The sequence below is a fragment of the Malaclemys terrapin genome, chromosome 5 (assembly GCF_027887155.1).
Source record: "Malaclemys terrapin pileata isolate rMalTer1 chromosome 5, rMalTer1.hap1, whole genome shotgun sequence".
Taxonomy (NCBI): Eukaryota; Metazoa; Chordata; order Testudines; family Emydidae; genus Malaclemys; species Malaclemys terrapin.
In genome coordinates this window covers 105252727-105271925 of record NC_071509.1, presented here as the reverse complement: position 1 = coordinate 105271925, position 19199 = coordinate 105252727, and the positions used below count along the sequence as shown (strand labels likewise).

Sequence of the window (19199 nt, the reverse complement as noted above, 5' to 3'; positions counted from 1 at the left end):
CCATAATCACTATCTCCTCTTCTCTCCATGGTTGATTTACTCCTTGTCACCCTATTCCCTCATTACTCCTCTTTTTTGCCACTGTCCTGCTTTGTGGCATCTTCAGCCTGAAGCAGGGAATAAATGTCCTTGGAAGTGTGTTGCACTGCCTTATCCTCACTCCCCAGAGTGACTCCAGATGGCAAGTCATCTTCTGCCCCTATATAGCAGGCTGGCAGTAGTGCTTTTCCCTTGCTCTGTCTCCCCTTCCTGTGCCCTGTGAGTGGGGCAGGTAGTAATCTTCCACTCCCCATAAAGTGTGAGCTCTTTGGCTCTGCTGAATGACAGCATATCATCCCTCCTAGCAGCAGCAGACTTGGAAAAGCTATGATTTTGGCTTAAGTGAATCATGAGCAGCAAGGGAAAACTGTCCAAAATCACATTACTGCAAGTAATTTGTGAGAGTTGGCTTGGCAAGGCTGCGCTTTCTGTCAGCGAAATGAAATTTGGTGTCTGAAATAGGACAACTCAGTGTAAAATGAGAAAAGGCAATGGAGTGGCAGGAGGGAGTGAGATTATCAGGTATGGGTTTAGTTAAACAAAAAAGAATTCAAGAGGTATAGCAAATCTAAATGCATTATTTCTGCATCTCTGCAGTTAGAATTGCTGTTTTGTGAGCTTTCTGTTTAATCTTAATTTTTTGTATTTAGCCGTGAACTGTGTTTTTCTGGCAACTAACAGTTTTGGGTGGTGGTTTGTAGATCCATGTAAACAGACTGAGAATAGGCACGTGGAGCAGAGCCTCCAACCCTGGGCTGCTGCCACCTGCAGGTCTTCCCCAGCTGGACAAGAGAAGCGGCTCTAAGAAAAGCTAGTTTCAGGAGACTTTCTAGCCTGCCACACCTCCCCTGTGGGTAGGGATGCTAGAATTTGTATAGCGTGGTGCTGAGAACCACTGAACCAAACTGTAAATCATGTATGTATTGGAAACCACTTCAAGCCAGGGTGTGCAACAACACCTCCAGCACATATACCCGTGGAAGGCAGTGCAGGATAGTAGGTGAGCTGGAGTGGTGATGGTTGGTGGAGCCTTTATTAAACCGTGTGCCACTACACAAAATCCTGGTGGTGATGCTGGCAGGGTCAGTAAATACCCTGCCAGCACCACCCATGCACGCAGCGGCCCAAATGTGGGGTGCTCCTTGTGACTTAAAAATGCAGGACCATTAAAGTGCTGCGGTGCGGGCTTTCCTCATGCAGTGCCCGCTCAGGTGTGCATGAGTATTTCTCTTGTAAAATTTGAGCAATAGCAGTGCAGGGGAGCCACATTTGGGTATTTACTAACTCTGTAAAATGAGGATGTGACCCTCCCCACAAATAACGGGCAGGTGTGAGGGGGCTCCTGTAATCCTCCCCCCACCCCAACTATTGCAGGAGCCCCCAGCGGCAGGTGCCGGCCACGCAAGAGCTATGGGGCGGGCAGTACTGAGGCGAAGGGGCTGCCGCTGCGTGCATGGGGGGAGCCAGCCCCACCTGCCACTGGGGTGCGCGGGGAGGTTGCTGCTACCCCTGCGATCACGCTATAGGTGGCGGGACTGAGTTCCCTGGCTGTTGCCGATAGTTGGAGGGGAGGCGACGCACACTGCAGGACAAAGCCCCAGGCGGGGGCGGGGGGTGATGAGGTGGTGGAAGGAGACGAAATATGCAACTCATCTCCCTCCGCCGCGAACTATTTCTTTTCCCAGATGTCATGCAGCATCTGTCCCACCACGCCCCCTCCCTAACCGTCGTCGCACGCGCGAGGGGCGGGGCCGGTGCCGAGAGGCGGGGGGAAGAGGCGGGGCCGAGAGGGGAAGGGGTGTGGCCCCGAGCGCAGGGGCTGGGACGGGTCAGGGAGGAGCCGAGCGGACCAGAAGGGCTGAGACAGTCACGGACCTCGGGGCTCGGCCGCGAGAACAAGGCGGGGGACGGGGCAGAGACGCGCCGTGCGGGAGCAGCGGCCGCCGGGGAGCGGAGGTGGCCGGGGAAGGTAACCGAGCAGCTGCGGAGGCCCCTTCCTCAGTCGCCGGACTGGGGGAGCCGGGCGGCGGCTGCTGCTGCAGTCGGCGCCGCTGCTTCCGTCCGAGCCTGCGACAGAGCGAGCGGGGGCTGAGCCTGTGTCTGTAGCTGGGGCTGCAGCTCGAGCCGGGCGGCTGCCCCTCGCCCCGCCGGGATAGGCAGGACGACAGTGACGGGGGAGGGAGGAGATGTTGAGCGGCGTTCGGGGCTGAGGGCGAAACCCAGCGTGTGCCGGCGGGGTGTGAGCCCGGCCCCGGGATAGGGGCTGGCTGGGGAGGTTCAGCGGGCCCAGGGGCTTGGAAAAGCCGAATACACCCGGGAAGGAGGAGCGGCGCGGGGCTGCTGCTGGCTGGGATCTTTGTGCCGGGCACTGTGTGCTCTGCTGCGTGGGGCCGCGGGGAGGGACAGGGCGTGTGTCTCTAGTGTGGTGTGTATGAGAAGCAGATGGGGAAGAGCTCACAGCTGCTCATTTCGACAGTCCGGGTGTAAAAATGTAGCTCGACCAGCAGGACCTGGTGAAGTGACTTTTCAGCCTGCCTCTGTATCAGCTGAAATGTAAAGTCCGGCACTGGGGACCTAAAGCAAAGAACCAAAAAAAGAAAGAAGACTGAACCCAGCCAAGGGGAATAGTACAGATAATAGAAATGTGCTCCACAAGAATAAACCATAGGGTGTTAGTGGTGGATGTATTAAAATGGGACTCCAAGAGGCTGCTGTGTGCCCTAGTGCACACAAATCATGAACAAAGAAGTGTGTAAAGAGAGCTGTGGACAGCACTGGTGTGTAAAAATGCACCTGGCAGTAGAAAAAGCAAGTAAAAGGATAATCAAATGAACAAATGTTGGTAAGGAAGGATGTTCAGGATAATAGGGTGCATGTGTCTCCTTCTTAGGATCAGTGGGAGGCTTACTTTCCTTGGTGTGGTTTTGAGGTCACTTTAAAACCAATCAAAGAATGTGAATGTGACTGATTGCAGCTCATACCCATAGCAGAAATACGAGAACCTTAACTAAAATTATTTCTCCTCTGCAAGTTTGAGACTAACTTTAAGACTTTCAGAAATTGGTACAAATGAGGAATATGAATTCTTGGTTTTAGCAGATGTATAGTAAATCATGATGTGATATCTTGCACCTGGAGTTAAATCATTGTCTTGTTCTTTATTTCATAGGTCTAGAGAAGAACTTTGTTTTGACATCTTGCAATTGAGATTTCTGAGAGAGAGTTGAGGAAGAATTCAGGATCTGGAAGAAAGCACTTGTCCCACATTAAGGAGGTGTTAACATTTTCCTATCAGCTCTGCTACATAAGAGACCATAATTTGAAGCACTTCCCTGGTGCTTGCCCAGATGTATGAAACCTGCAATGTTTAGTATTTATACAGACCACTTCACAACAAGTGGTACAGATCTACGTGTTTGCAATATAAATTTTACTTTTTGAAGAAAACCCCCTCAGAAGCTGTATTTTACTGTGGACAGTTTTTTCTTGATGTAAATCCAAAGAGACTGATGTTTGGAATTGAGAAGCATCTAGTACGTACTTGAAAAAAAAAATGTTTCTCCAGATGCATCGTCTCCTCTGTACTCTGGGAACATGCACAGCTGTTTAAACTACAGGTGTAGTCAAGGAATTGTTACCTTTTGACCCATATGTTAAGTATTATTGAGCCTGTGGTACCAGGCTTCGCTTCGTTGCATAAGCAGTTGAACACTCTACACTCTAATCATGATAAAGCATCTGAAGGAATGAGTCTGATCGTCTTATAAAGAGGCTATTCTTTTACAAGAAGGGTTAACTCGTATCGTCATCCTGTGGCAGATGGATCCTTATATCCAGACTTTAAGATGTTGAAGGTGTATTGCTGCTTATGACCAGGGACAAAGGTCTACAAAATGGCTCAAACGAGTTTGCTGCAAGGGAAGCAGTTTTACTGTAGGGAGTGGGTTTTCCACAAGCTTCAGCACTGCCTTCAGGAGAAAGCTAACTGCAGCAACACTGCTGCCAACAAACCATCTCTTGTAGCAAATTCTGGGAATAATGCTGGTGTTGTCTCGGGGAAAGGAACTGCCTGGGGTGTGTTGTTGGTAGGAGGGCCTGGTAGTGGGAAGACAGCCCTCAGTACTGAATTATTGTGGCCAAGCTCATCTGCAAGCCTGCAAAGAGGCTTGCATCGCCAAGCTCTAGCTTTCCACTTCTGCAGGGCCCAAGACTCTGACACACTGTGTGTGGGTGGGTTTATTAGAGGTTTAGTTACCCAGATCTGCCGCAGTGGACTCATCCAGGGATATGAAGACAAACTAAGAGATCCTGCAGTTCAAAGTCTCTTGCAACCTGGGGAATGTGAGAGGAATCCTGCTGAAGCATTTAAAAGGTAAAAATAAAACCATGTTGTGTTTATATAGTGGCTTTCATCCAAAGAGCCTAAAGCACTTACAGACAGGAAAAATGTGTTTTTCTTGTAGCATCATGGCTTGTTGATCCCATGGATTGCTCCCATAGCTTCCAAAATTGTCATTGGAAAAAAAAAAAATCTAACTTCCTGTTCACATAGCTCACATAAATCTTCATTTCAAAACGTAGTTATGGATATAAAAAATACCCAGAGCTATAATTAATATTTTTGAAGGGATAGGGCCAGGGCCTCAGATAATAACTATTAAAGCCCATGAGGGATGGGAGAGGGGGGCAGATTATCCCACATCTCCATACTTCAGAGGAATTGCAAGAACTCTGCAGTATCTGGTACTTGCCACTGTCAGACAGGATAGTGGACTAGGTAAACCTTAAGAATCCCGCATCGAACCCCTGGCCTGTGTCCCACAAGATCAGGTAGGAAAACATTAAGTCAGAATGAATCTATCCCACTTACATATGCATGGATTGCACTAAATTCACATTACTTACGGAATTACCACTCTTTCACAGTATAAGGTGGTACAGAATCATAACTATTCTTTCAGTAGGTATTTAAAGAAACTAGGGAATCCATACTCTGTGTAGAAGTAACTTTTAAGATGTGGGGCTTTTTTTTTTTAAGCAAAATCACAAACTGAATAACTGAGGGAAATCACTAGCTCAGCAGTGCAGTATTCATTTCTGCCATCGGTGCTCCTTGCAATACAAAAATATATTCAACATACTGCTGAAAGCTTTTTATCTGCAGCAGGAACATTGATAATCTCAGTGTTTGTAAAGCAACTTACACAAAGATCTTTGAGTGTATATTCTTGGGCCTGGTCTACACTGGGGGGGTGGGGAGGGGCGGGATCGATCTAAGATACGTCGACTTCAGCTATGCTATTCTCGTAGCTGAAGTTGTGTATCTTAGATCGACTTAGAATTACTTACTTCGCGGCGCGGGATTGATGGCCGCGACTCCCCCGTTGACTTTGCTTCCGCCTCTCGCCGAGCTGGAGTTCAGCAGTCGACGGGAGAGCGATCGGGGATCGATTTATCGCGTCTACACTACACACAGTAAATCGATCCCTGATAGATCGATGGCTACCCGCCGATCCGGTAGTGTAGACGTACCCTTGATCATAGCACTAGACACTTTTGGGGGTGGGGGGGTCTGGCTGCATAAGAGGTTAATTTCATCTAAACAATTAAAATGAAGGAAAAAAACTAAAGACAGTGACTCAATAGAGTATTTGTAGTGGAATACTTGCATTTTTACCACTAGGTCATTGGTATGAAACTTTCCCAAGTCAATAGTAGGTAAGTCATGGCTCTCAGGTGGCCTCTATGAACTTTTTAGTGGTCTTTGAAGTCTAAGTGGATTAATGTCCACATCATGAAAATCACCATAAGAATTTTTCCTTTGTCTCACCAGACTGGTTAGCTAAACAGCCACTGAGACTGAAGAACAGTACCTGATCACCATGGCAAAGTGGAATGAGGGAAGCTTACATTACAGTACCTGTCCTGTTTTTGCCCTGTGGATAAATAGGATGTTAAGTCTCCAGTGCTTCCAAACCAACATTTTTCACAAGCATTAAGTTGATCATGCCTTCTTCTACCCCCACCCCCACCGCTAAAGTTTAAAATAGACCATGAAAATAGTGGACTTTTTTTTCCACTGTAAACAAAGTTAATGGCAAAATTTTCTGTATTCAGGCCAGTTTAAGTACTTAATTTGCAAAGTTCTAAGCATATGCAGCTCCTAATCTCTTGCCTTTTTAACTTCAACTTCAAATTCTCACATCCACGCTTCAGCTTAGTACTCCCAGTGCTAGTAGTATAATTCCATTTCTCTGTTTGCAGTTACCAGAAGTGAAAGTGACCAATACCTATCTATAAATCAGGCACCAGCACTAGCCCCTGATGGGCAGAGTCAGTGGGTTCCATGCAGAAGCACGGTTCTGCCCGTGCAGAACCTGTTGCAAGTTCATAGCCTAGAATGGAAAATATTTTGTTTTATAAATCTAAACAAGCTTATATTGGTAACTCCACTTGCCTATTGACCTAGAAAATTTTTCTTCCCCAATATTTTAGGTTCCCTGTGAAGATTAACTTAGAAACAACTTACTATTTGACAAAATTGAAAAATAAAATTTCATAGTGAATACCATTTAATAAACATTTCACGTTGTCACATCCTATGTGCTAAGCATGCGTGTTTTCAGCAGTCTTGGGATATGCTTTAATTTTTTATGCATAGTGAATAGTATAATTGTAACCCAGAAAAATTAGGCTTTTCAAACTTATTCATATTTTAAAATGTCTTTTCTTCAAAAAAGGTAAAATCAAGTAAACTAATTCATTCAGTTTAATATATTTACCTTCTTTCTCCCACCCATTTATAATCTTTGAATTGTGCATCCTGTTTTAGGAACCAATTCAAAGAGAAATGAGATCAAGAGTGTGGAAAACTTGAGCAGACTTCCTAATAAATGTCAGTCATTGGATGTAATACTAAAAGAAGGAATTGCTGCTGGTAGTACTGCTTTTGGGCACTCCTCTTGATGAGCATATTTTCTGTCACAAAATAGTTTGTGAATGAACACAGTTGCAGCTGAAGTTCTTACTTTAGATTCTTGTCTATCCTAAGGCTGGTCCACACTAACCCCCCACTTCGAACTAAGATACACAACTTCAGCTACGTGAATAACGTAGCTGAAGTCGAAGTATCTTAGTTCGAACTTACCGCGGGTCCACACGCGACAGGCAGGCTCCCCCGTCGACTCCGCGTACTCCTCTCACGGAGCAGGAGTACCAGCGTCGACGGCGACACTTCCGGGATCGATTTATCGCGTCTAGACAAGACACGATAAATTGATCCCAGAAGATCGATTGTTTACCGCCAGACCCGGAGGTAAGTATAGACATACCCTTACCTTCGCTTGTTGCTGTTTCCTTTAGATGTTCTAGATTCAAAAGACTCTGCAAGGATCAAAGCTTTAGATTTAATTTAATTGCAGAAAATGTCAGATGGAACTGTGCTTTTACCTAAAAAACCAAATCTGTGATGTTATCTGTACTTGGTAGAAGTGAAAAGTTAAAATAAGAGACTACAACAATGGCCAAGAGTTTTTTTTGGAATGAGTACCTGAAGTTAGGTTCATATGTTATTTTTAGACACACCATTATGACTAAATCATAGAAGCTTGAAAATTGGACCGCTTTATGTAACTTAGTTCATGTCTACCTTGGAACTCTGTTCTGGTTTAGTTTGTGTGTTATATTGTACTTATAAAGTGCTTTTAATATTGATGCAGCTATACTGGCAGACCTGCGCTTTGTACTGGTATAATAAAACTACTCCCAGGAGAGAAACATGCCGGCACAGCTGTGTGAGTCAGGGATGACACCTCTTCACATCCCTGACTGACCTAAGTATGCCAGCAGAAGCTTATATTGGAGACCTGGCCTCAATTTGGATTTGAGCTTAACTTTAAGCATCCACTGTTGAAAAACATGGGCAGTATTAATAAATTACCCTTAGGCTTCAAGGGTACATTACTGGTACAGTATTCATTTTTTTGAAAAATATATTGGTTATTTAAACGACTTGTAAAGTCCTAATTTGGTATGGAGGTTTTTCATATTAGGTTGATCCTGAATTTGTAAACTTGGAAATTATATAAACTTTCAAAACTATAGTCTGTTTATTTGTGTCTTCAAAGTTTAAATGTGAAATGATTGAAAATAGTCCCTGTTGGCCAGGGGAGTGAAGAATGAACATGGTCCTAAATCGGTATTCTCCACTGTTAGACTTTCAGTCCTTCCTACTTGTATTGGATTCTCCCAGTCCTCTTATCTTTTTACTGTCTCCCTCCCAGGTCTGTGCTTTTGCCTCCCTGTCCTCTCAGATCACACTTCTGTTCATGGTGCTTCACTAGTGAGTTTGCTGCAACACTACCAGTGAAGCAAATGCAATTGCCCCTTTCTGCTGCTGAGGGCTCAGGGTATAGACCCAGTAATGGAGGGAGGAAAGAAGAAGCAAGAATCTGCCTCTCTTTTTTTTTTATCCTATTTCCTTATCCCTCACAGAACACCTCCAATCTCAGCAGAGTAACATGCCTATGCTCTTTCTGCACACACATCTTTTCCACTGGTGCCAGCAGGAGCATTATGACAGTGACAAGATTCTGCTCTGCTGATACCACTAAGTGTTTTACACAAAGGAACAACTCAGGCACAGATGTAATCTTCTGTGGGATTCCCTTGCTCCTGAAACAAGGTAAAACCCTTATTCTTTGTGGATTTAAAGGTGCAGAGCACAGTTTAAATGAAAAGAAAATAGAGTAAAGGTTGACATGAAAGGGGCCAGAAACTAATAAAATGAAAAGGAGGAGGGACACTAAAAATAAAAGTGCATAATATCATAGAGAATATAAAAAGGCCTGAAGGGTAAAAATTGAAGTCAGACTAGATGATTCAAGTTCCCACTATCTTAATGAAATATTTCCCCTCTAGGTCATATTACAATTCAAATAGGTTTAGAAGACTTTTACTACACCTCTACCTTGATATAAAGCTGTCCTCGGGAGCCAAAAAATCTTACCGTGTTATAGGTAAAACCGCGTTATATCAAACTTGCTTTGCTCCACTGGAGTGCACAGCCCTGCCCCCTTCCCCTCCCCCCCCCTCCCCCGAGCACTGCTTTACCACTTTATATCTGAATTTGTGTTATATCGGGTCGCGTTATATCAGGGTAGAGGTGTACTTACTATATGGTGGCTGTGACAGGACAAGATTCAGTGGTCTCAGTGCTCATATGTCCACATTATGCAGCCTTCTACCTTAACTGGCATAAATTTGCTTATTTACTTGACCGTCTCAGCCAGTGTTGGAAAAATAGTTGTTTCCCTAACCATTCAATATTGTCATTCTAGGTCAGGCAATGAGGTATATTGGCAAGGTGGGGTAGTGGGCAAACTTGTACTTCTGGTGACTGCTGTACCTGCATTACGAGTATAGGACCAGACTCCACTGCTGTTAATGATACTTTTCCCAAGCACTAAGGTGCATTTTAAATATCTATCACCATGCTATGTGGATAGTAAACAATATTTTCACTTCTAATTTTCCTAAATTAGTAGTTATTCATTGGATATTATAGTGCAGTGGTTAGCTGCAACACAAATTAAAGTTGTGTTTAATGGGAGCTTATTTCTTTTATTTACCAAAAAAAAAAATTGAATGGCAAAAATCAAAACAAAATATAAACTTGGAGTGCTATTTTAATTGTGTGTGGTGGTTTGAAACTAATTAATACAGATAGTTCATGTATCTCCTTCTCTGGCAATTCTCCTGGCCCCTTACTTTCCTTTGTATCCCTTTTTAAAGAAATTTCAAATACTTTGGGAACTGTCCTTCGGCCATATTATTGCTTCTCATATGCGGATTTCTAGAATATCCATTATATGGAAGTAGTGTTTGCCTATAGTATAGTCTATAACATTTTTACCATAATGGAAAATAAATAAAGCAAGCCTGCTGAATCTTCATTTAGGGTGGGATTGAAGGTGAGCAGGGGGAGAGAAACTCGTCAACTACCCTTATAGCCCAGTAGAAATTTCCCAGAGCTGGGAAAGAGGACAACAGGAATTCAAATCTTCTAACTTTTTTAACTCCCAGGCAGTTAACTGATAGGTTGTCATCTGTGCTAAACATAGAGGGTTGTTCTTCGTACACTTGCTTTTAAATAGGGATAAAATTTTATGGAAGCACGACCTATGTGTGGCATGTCACAGCTCTTACTCTTCAGGAGGGTTGTCACAAGCAATGTCAGCATCACAGATTCTCCAACTAATTCCCATGGAGGTGCAGCTCTTCTCCTTGATTCTGGGGCATTATCCACTGAGGTATAGCAAAGTTATATTTATTTATTTAAAAAAAAAAAAGGCAAAACAAGGAAATTAATAAACAGAACTACGTTTAGTGACAGTTAAGGTTGCAGCAGGATATACCCCATCCACCCAAAAAATTCATAGGCATGAAAATGTTAAAGGGAGAGACGTCTACATTCCTCATCATCTTCCCATATTCTAGAGTTCGATAAGGCTTCTACTTCCATTTCAAACAGATATTTAAAGGCTCTCTCTCTCTCATATATATATATATATATATATATATATTCCTGTTTTGTCAAACTTGCATTCTAATGCAAAACCTTAACCGTGTCAGCGGTGTTAAAGCAATAGAACTTCAAGTGCATGGAATGTGTGATCACGAATGCTGATCTGTTTTATACAAAAGCACAGGAGGTCACTGAAAATCTTTCATTAGCTGCAGGTTTGAAGTTGGGGTATATATTGCTTTTGGGTGTCAGAGTTCGAAGTGAAAGCTTATGTAGTACTTGAGTACATCATTTTGGGAAGCAGTAAATCATACATCCAGAAGTTGCCATATAAAAACTTATGTGCCTATAAATTTACAGGATTACTAAGTAGCTTCACCTACATTGGGAGCTGTGGTGTTCACTGGAATGACTTGTGTGTTTGGAAAAAAAAATGTGTAAAGGACTGGGGCTTTTGCGTTTCGTGGTCAGAATTTGATTTAAAATCTTACTCAATCTGTGTATTCTGTCAGCTTCTTTGCAGACAAGTTTACTATTTTTTTTTTTTTTTTCCCTTCTCTTAATTAACTGGATTTTTTTCTGGTTGCTGTATTGTCAAAAAAGTTCCAATTCAGGATGGCTTTTACCTCCCTTTAAGTGTTGAGAACACGCTTTGCTTTCAGATTGAATTTTACAGGTCTTGCAGTTAGAAAAAAAAATCTACTTATTTACTGAGCAAAAGTGGTATGGAAGTCCTCTGAGAGACCATAAATATCCACCCCCACCATAATCCTATTTTTTACCGTTGCTTGTCTGAGCATAGTCACATTTAAGAGGAAAAAGCTTTGCTTTTATTTTTGTTTTTGGCTTAAGTGTATTATTTTAGTATGACTAGTCAAATGAGAACTATGAAGAAGCTGTTTTTATAATAGTAATTTGAATGTTCAGGAATTACACAGACTTTATCGACTAGTTAATTAGTATGTGTTTCATTGTTTGGACTGTATTGTCTTAAATTTATTTATTTGAGGCACCTTGCTAGCATGGTGGAAATATATGAACTAGATTGTGCTTTAGATTGATGGTGCTTACTGTTCAATTTTTAAAATACTGATTGTAGTAGATCTTCACCATTGAGGCAACAGTCATTTCCCTTTTGAATGACTGCTGCCATTTCCGGTTCTTGTTGCTTGAACTCTGATCAGTGGGTGTGTGAAACTATGAAGCTCTACATCAGTAGCTGCTGAGGCAAGAGTTTTGTCTACAGATGATCCTGGCAGCTTTAAAGGGGAGTAGGATGGATCTTTGCTATTTTACCCCTGCCCAGTGTTTTGTGTCCACCTCCCTAATGCATAACTACAGTGCTGTCCACTTCATGCTGTTTGCCTGCTCTGCTATTCGTAGCAGGCAGCAGTATGAAGTGGACACTATCTTTGACAGTTTCACTGATGCCCATAAGTTCAAAATGATAGCTGTGAGAAAGGTCTGAACTTTGAGAGTAAAAGGTGAGGGCATGGCACATGGGTGTTCAAGCTTTCTCTTTTGAATAGAGCTAAGCTTAGCGAAAGACCATACAACCATCAAGGCTGTAAAAAAATTACTAGATGTGTATTAGCCACAGGCTGATAAGGAAGACATAGGGCACGTCTTCACTACCCACCGATCCGGCGGGTAGCGATCAAACTATCGGGGATCGATTTATCGCGTCTAGTGTAGACGTGATAAAATCGATCCCCGATTGCTCTGCCATCGACTCCGGAACTCCACCGCAGCGAGAGGCGGAAGCGGAGTCAATGGGGGAGCGGCAGCGGTCGACTCGCCGCCGTCCTCACAGCCAGGTAAGTCGACCTAAAATACGCAACTTGCGTAGTGTAGACCTAGCCTGACTGTGGTAACAAGCTAGATCTAGTCTGTGGACAGTTGCAGTAGCCCAGTGGGTCTCAAACTTTTGTACTGGTGACCCCTTTCACATAGTGAGCCTCTGAGTGTGACCCCTCTTATGAATTAACACTTTTAAAAATATATTTAACACCATTAGAAATGCTGGAGGCAAAGTGGGTTTGGGGTGAAGGCAGACAACTTGTGATCCCCTGAGGGGTCCTGATCCTCAGTTTAAGAACCCCTGCAGTAGCCTAAAGCTAAGCTGCTATGAAGTAGGAGGGTGATGATTTTTTTTCTATCAGTGTGCTGTCTGCAGTGTGCTCTGTCATCTTTTGTATTTTCCTCTGGAAAAGTCAGAACCTGAATCTTCATACCCTGTCTTCTCTTACTTGAGTCCCCTGGCTGTTGCAGTGAGAGTCCACTACATCCTTCCCCCTCCTCCCAGCTCCTGGCTGCTGGAAGACACTACCACAATCATCCCTTGGCTTCTGTTTTGGATCCTCTTTCCCCGTGAATAGCTTCAGGCAGTGTCTGCTGTGATCATAGCTTTCCCAAGCAGCAGCAGAGTGAAATGGTCATGGTTCTTGTCAGCCTTGCTGAGTCCTTTGGGTTCTAAATAGCAGCAATGAAACTGACCTGACTGATTTCATTCTGCTGCTGTTTAGGAAAGCTCTGAACACATAATAGGCAAATATAAAAGGCTGCTTTTTAAAAAACCACATCCTTCTCCTGTGTAGCTTCACAAAGTGTCCCAGGAGACAGCAGGAGAGGGTCTATTCATGGGTAAATCAGATGTGTGCAGTTGGTGAAAGCTTGTATTCTCACCAAACTCAAGAAGATACTAGCTGTTCCTTTCACCTCCACTGCTATATAATTTTTAATCATAAGACACTTAAAATGACTGGCATTTTAAACCCTGGGGAAGCAAGAAACTTTTTCCAGTGAATTGACTTAAAATTGCAGGGAACGTTATCTTGAGCGTGAGGAGTGGCAATGGTGGTACAGGTATACTTCATACTAGCTTTGTCCTTGGGCTAGTCAGTATCAGGTAAACTATCCAAGCCATTTCATTAACCTGTTGCATACCTAGCACTATGCAGCCATTTTAAAATCAACTCCATTAGTAACAGTATCCTACTATGCTGCTACTTCCTGTTTGAGCCTTCTCTTCCACCCCGCACCCCACAAAAATGGAACTGTGATTATTTTCCGGAAAACATGAACTACAGAATTTTCTGTAACACCTGCATTAATTTAATTCACTAATCCCAAATATATTTTATGCTGACACTTTTCCTTGTTTACTTCCTTTTTCTTAAAAAAACAAAACAAAACCAAAAAAACACCCATGTCTTTGGTGCCATAAGACACCCCATTTATAACTCCTTTATATGGTTCCTTTATATGGTACCGGGGAAAAAACGAAAGTGGTGGTACAATATAACAGCTATCAATTGCCTTATTCTATTATAGATAATGCTAAAAATGGATCATACTAAATAAAAAACTATAGAATAAATACCAAAGTTAAGTGTGCAGAGAGATAGTATCAGACATGCATGGTGATGGTCTTACAAAATGTTTTTAAAATAAATGGGTGGACCATAGAGATACTATACAAGGATATATGGGAAATTAATAAAACCTTCATGTGAGGAACTGTATCTGTTAGAAATAGAAGGGAGAGAAATATAAATACAACCACATAGACTGTATTAGAGCAAAGAAAGAATGGAATATATTTCTCTGCAGCTAAGGGCTATTGAAATTAAAGATTTAAAGCAATCATTTTGACTCAGTAAATGAGGGAAAAGACACATGAGGAGGCAACAAAAGAGGGAATACTCTACCCCAAGTATCCAACCAGGTACGAGATGAATTCCAGCAGAACTCTCATGTTAACCTAGTATTTGTGGAACTGGACTTCTCATTTTATTGTCCAGCCTGTACCCTGAAAACCCCGGAAGATATGTAATTAGACATATGGTGGCCTGCACCCAGGCTGCTGTACCAAGATGGTTGAAGAATCTCATGTCTCACAGAAATAGTCTCCATAGCTCCCTATCGTATTTTTTTTCTCCTGAGATCAAATATATTGAACAGACTAATCTAACATTAAACCAAGATTGTTAACCTGCTGTACCATTACTGAGTCACTTTGTGCGTATGCATTGTGATATAGAGCCTTTTATTTCATGATTACAGAACAATCAGAAGTGTAATTACCTAGAATATAAACTCAAAATACATCTGTCAAGAGTCAGATTATCAAGTGTATTCTTCTCTAATAGTTCAGTGCCCCAGCTCCTCAGCCTCCCCTCACCCCACCTTTATTGTGGTTAATATTTGCTTTGAAAGTCAATATTTATAATCTATACAGAAGTCAGTCTTTGCTGATTGTCTGGACAGTATATAAATCCAAACTAGTCAGATTTATCATTTGCTAGTTAGGTTCCATAGTTTGGTAAGTGACCAATCTAGAATGCATAAAGATGTGGGAACTTGGATTCGGTTTAATGTTTAATTCAACTAACATTGGTCATTGAAGCCGCTCTATTGACTGTGAATGAAGATTGATTCTGTATGGCTAAGGGAGCTGGCTAATTACTGGAGGAGAATAAAAAGACCAAATTGTTTAATTTTGCAATGCATTTTGTTAACAGTTTGGTATAAAACTAACTCTGCAGTTTTATACATTCTGTTGTACGTCAAAATGAGAGCACTGATTGATCAATAACTTCTTTTTAATACCTCATCCTTTTTATAGTGCCTTTTATCAATAATTTCAAAGTGTTTTCCAAAGGAGGTTATTATTCCAGTTTCCCAGATTAGGAAACTGGGAAACTGGAATAATAGTGACTGTAACTAGTTTATAGGTTGGCTTCCAATCAGATGATCTTTTAAAAATAACTGATTAAGTCCATGGAACAAAAGTGCCCTATTATTCATGTTTACTTGATGCTTTCTAATAAACGTTAAAATATTTTTTTAACTGTGAGGTTTTTCAAAAATCTAGTTAATCATAATTATCCTGAGCTAGCATGAGAGATTCAAGGGGATATTTAGAAGCTAGTTGAAAACAACCAGGAAAGAAAAGGTAATGATCATTTAGTGTAAATTGTTTTAGTTATCTGAGGTATAGATCTTAATTTGTGCCACAAAATCAGTGTCTCTGTGGAAGATCCAGGAAAGAGGAAGGGCTGGAAATCAAAGTGACAGGTTACGTAAAGTGATCATATTACACATCCAGCATAAAGCAAACATGTCCTGCTTCTAAATATAAGAAATAAGCATCCTACTCCAGTCTTCTAATAGGCATGAGGAAAGAATTTTCAGCTACAGTTTGGTTACTATAGTCATGTTTTAGTTGTCTTTTCCTACTTTGTAAATGTAATCTGTTCACTTGCAAACTACTCCCTATAGCCTTGCCACTACAAGAAAGCATATATTCCCCTAAATTCTACTTCCTGTAAGCTCCCCTAAATTTTATGCTGTGCTTCTAGAAATCATCACTGGAAGTTATCCCAATTATTAATGGTGTTTGTTACGGCCTACAGGACAACTGAGAATAGGGCCTCATTTTTTGAGGCACTGTACAGAAGAGCACTCCAGGCAGACAAGGCCTTTGCAGAGAAGCTAAATGAATTCTTTGCATCAGTCATCGCTGCAGAGGATGTGGAGGAGATATCCACACCTAAGCCATCCTTTTAAGTGATAGATCTGAGGAACTGTCCCAGGTTGAGGTGTCAATAGAGGAGGATTTGAAACAAATTGATAAATCAAACAGTAATAAGTCACCAGAACAAAATGGTATTCAACCAAGTGTTCTGAAGGAACTCCGATATGATGTTGCAGAACTACCAATTCTGGTTTGTGAATCAGCCTCTGTACTAGATGAATGGAGGATATTAATTTAATGCCAATTTTTTGAAAAGGCTCAGTAAATCTAACTTCAACATCAGGCAAATTAGGTGAAACCATAGTGGAGAAGAGAATGATCAGACACATAGATGAACACAACATGTTGAAGAAGAGTCAACACAGCTTTTGAAATGGTGAAGCATGATTTCCCTATCTATTAGCATTCTTTGAGACGGTCAACAAGCACATGGGAAAGGTAATCCAGTGGGAATAGTGTACCTGGATTTTCAGAAAACCTTTCAGAGTGTCTGACACCAAAGGCTTGTAAGCAGTCAGAAGCTAAGAGGGAAGGTCCTCTCATGGATCAGTAACTAGTTAAAAGATAGGAAACAAATGGTAGGAATAGGTGGTCAGTGGAGAGAGGTAAACAGTGGGGTTTCATGAGGATCTGTAATGGGACCAGTGCTCTTCAACATATTCATAAATGATCTGGAAAAGCTGCTAAACAGTGAGGTGGCAAAATTTGCAGATGATACAAAATTACTCAAGATAAGTAAGTCCAAAGCTGACTGGGAAGAGTTACAGAGGGATCTCACAAAACTGGGTGACTGGGCAGGAAAATGGCAGATGAAATTCAGTGTTGATAAGTGCAAAGTAATGCATATTGGAAAACATGCCAACTCTATATACAAAATGATGGGTTCTAGATTAGCTGTTACCTCTCAAGAAAGAGATCTTGGAGTCATCAGGGATAGTTTTCTGAAAACATCTGTTCAATGTGCAGCATCGGTCAAAAAAGCTAATAAAATGTTATGAGCCATTAGGAGAGGGATAGATAAGACCAAAAATATCATAATGCTGCATATGAATCCATCGCATGCCCATAACTTGAATACTATGTGCAGTACTGGTTGCCCCATCTCAGAAAAGATATATGGGAAAAAGTACAGAAAAGGACAACAAAATTGATTAGGGGTATGGAACAGTTTCCCTATGAAGAGAGATTAAAAGGACTGGGACAGTTCATCTTAGAAAAAAGAGATAAAACTGAGGTCTATAAAATCTTGAAGAGTGTTGAGAAAGTGAACTAGGAAGTGTTGTTTATCCCTTCACATAACACAACAACAAGGAAAGGGTCACCGAATGCAATAGGCAGCAGTTTAAAACAAACCTGAGGAATTACTTCAAACACACAGTGAAACTGTGGACCTTGTTTCCAGGAGATGTTGTGAAGCCCAAAAGTATAACTGGGTTCAAAAAAGAATTAGATAAATTCCTGGAGTACAGGTCCATCAGTGGCTATTAGGCAAGATGGTCAGGGATGCAACCTCATGCTTTGAGTGTCCCTAAACCTCTGACTGTCAGAAGCTGAGATTGGATTACAGGGGATGGATCACTTAATAATTGCCCTGTTCTGTTCATTCCCTCTGAAGCATCTGCCACTGGCCACTATTGGAAGACAGGATATTGGACTAGGTGACCCATTGATTTGACCCAGTATGACCATTCCTGTGTTCTTATGTATTGTGCTTTCCTTTGGGCAAACTGGAAATTTGGCATATCTCTGAATAAGTTAAATATTGTCATTTAGCTTATTTGTAGTTTTTGCCTACAACAGATGTAGCAGTGGGATTTTACCAGTACAAAAACAAAATAATTGCTGAGAGAAACCTTAAAGCCACAATTATAACCGTAGCTAAAATAAATGCACACCGAGATTTCCCCCCAATGGCCTACAGTCCACAAGAAATTACAAACCTTGCCTTGTTTTATAGCTATATTGCATGTATGTTGAGGGAGTTGTATACCAGCAGCCAAACAAAAATTTTTGCTCTGTAACTTTAGCTGGTATGTGCTTAGTGATTTTGGGGGCTAGATCCACTAAGGGAATTTAAGCTTAGCATTACAATAGCCAAGTTTAGGCACCTTACTGCCTAGTGGAATCCTTAGTCCTAAATTAGCTTCCTCAGATATGGAAAGTGTTAGACACCTAAGAATGGGATTCACAAAAGCCAGCAAGCTGAGCAGAGAATAATCTAAGTGAGCCAGTAGGAAATGGTGAGGAGAGTCAAAAGTTGCTGAGTGTCTAACTCTGCTCAAGATTCCCAGCTGTGAACCCTCCCCTGTGTTTAGGCACCTAACCCAAATCCACTGTTCCATGTTGTATAAATAATTAAATACTAGAGAAAGTGAGACTGCCCCTACTGCTGGCTATAGAGTCATTCACCTAGATGTTCAGCTCCCTGTTGCGATGAATATTAATTATTTATACAAAGTTCAACAGGACAGATTGAGAAAGACCCACCACACAATACCCTATAACTAAGTTTGGTGGGATTAGATTTTTATCTAAATGTTGATATAATTACACATATACAAACTGATGGAAAAATATTTCCATAGATGATCAACATTTACAAATAGCAAAGAAAGAAAAATGCTACTTGAGAATTTATTAAAGTTTGAATTAAGGATACTTACTTTGTAAATTTTGACCTGTGATGTTGAAAATGTGTTTCAATGATTATAAAGTTTTAACTTTTTGAATCTCAACTGCTGTCATTAAATAATATTGTCTGACCCTCCATAATTCTGTGCAACTAAGAAAATTTTAATAGATATATAAAATGGGGGGGACGACGACTTAAAAGCAGATATCTGTCAACATTATTTTTAAAATTAAAAAATGAAACTCTGCCAGGCTTACCTATAACCCAGTTGTTTAGGGACTTTCCTGAGAGGTAGAGGACCGACAAAAATGGATTTGAATCCCACATCCTCGGTGAGGTCTCTAACCACTGGGATTAAAGTTTTTTGGTGGTTTGGGGTCTGTAGTTTCCGTGTCGGAGTGTTGCTTTTTTAAGACTTCTGAAACCGTGCTCCACACCTCGTCCCTCTCAGATTTTGGAAGGCA

General features: G+C 41.6%; 1 protein-coding gene across 3 annotated transcripts in view; it reads left to right on the top strand.

The window, feature by feature from the left end:
* Positions 1-1903: 1903 nt before the first annotated feature.
* The window catches only part of ANKRD50 (ankyrin repeat domain containing 50), a 56075-nt gene continuing 38779 nt past the window's right edge, over positions 1904-19199 (top strand). Inside the window, exons 1-2 of one of the 3 annotated variants that reach the window (XM_054029835.1) lie at positions 1904-2008; positions 3209-4411. In XM_054029835.1, coding sequence (XP_053885810.1) covers positions 3933-4411 — 479 coding nt within the window. In that variant the 5' untranslated portion in view covers positions 1904-2008; positions 3209-3932. Of the gene's footprint in view, positions 2009-3208; positions 4412-8532; positions 8723-19199 lie in introns of those variants that run through there. The other 2 variants (XM_054029836.1, XM_054029837.1) reach the window with 2 other exon arrangements.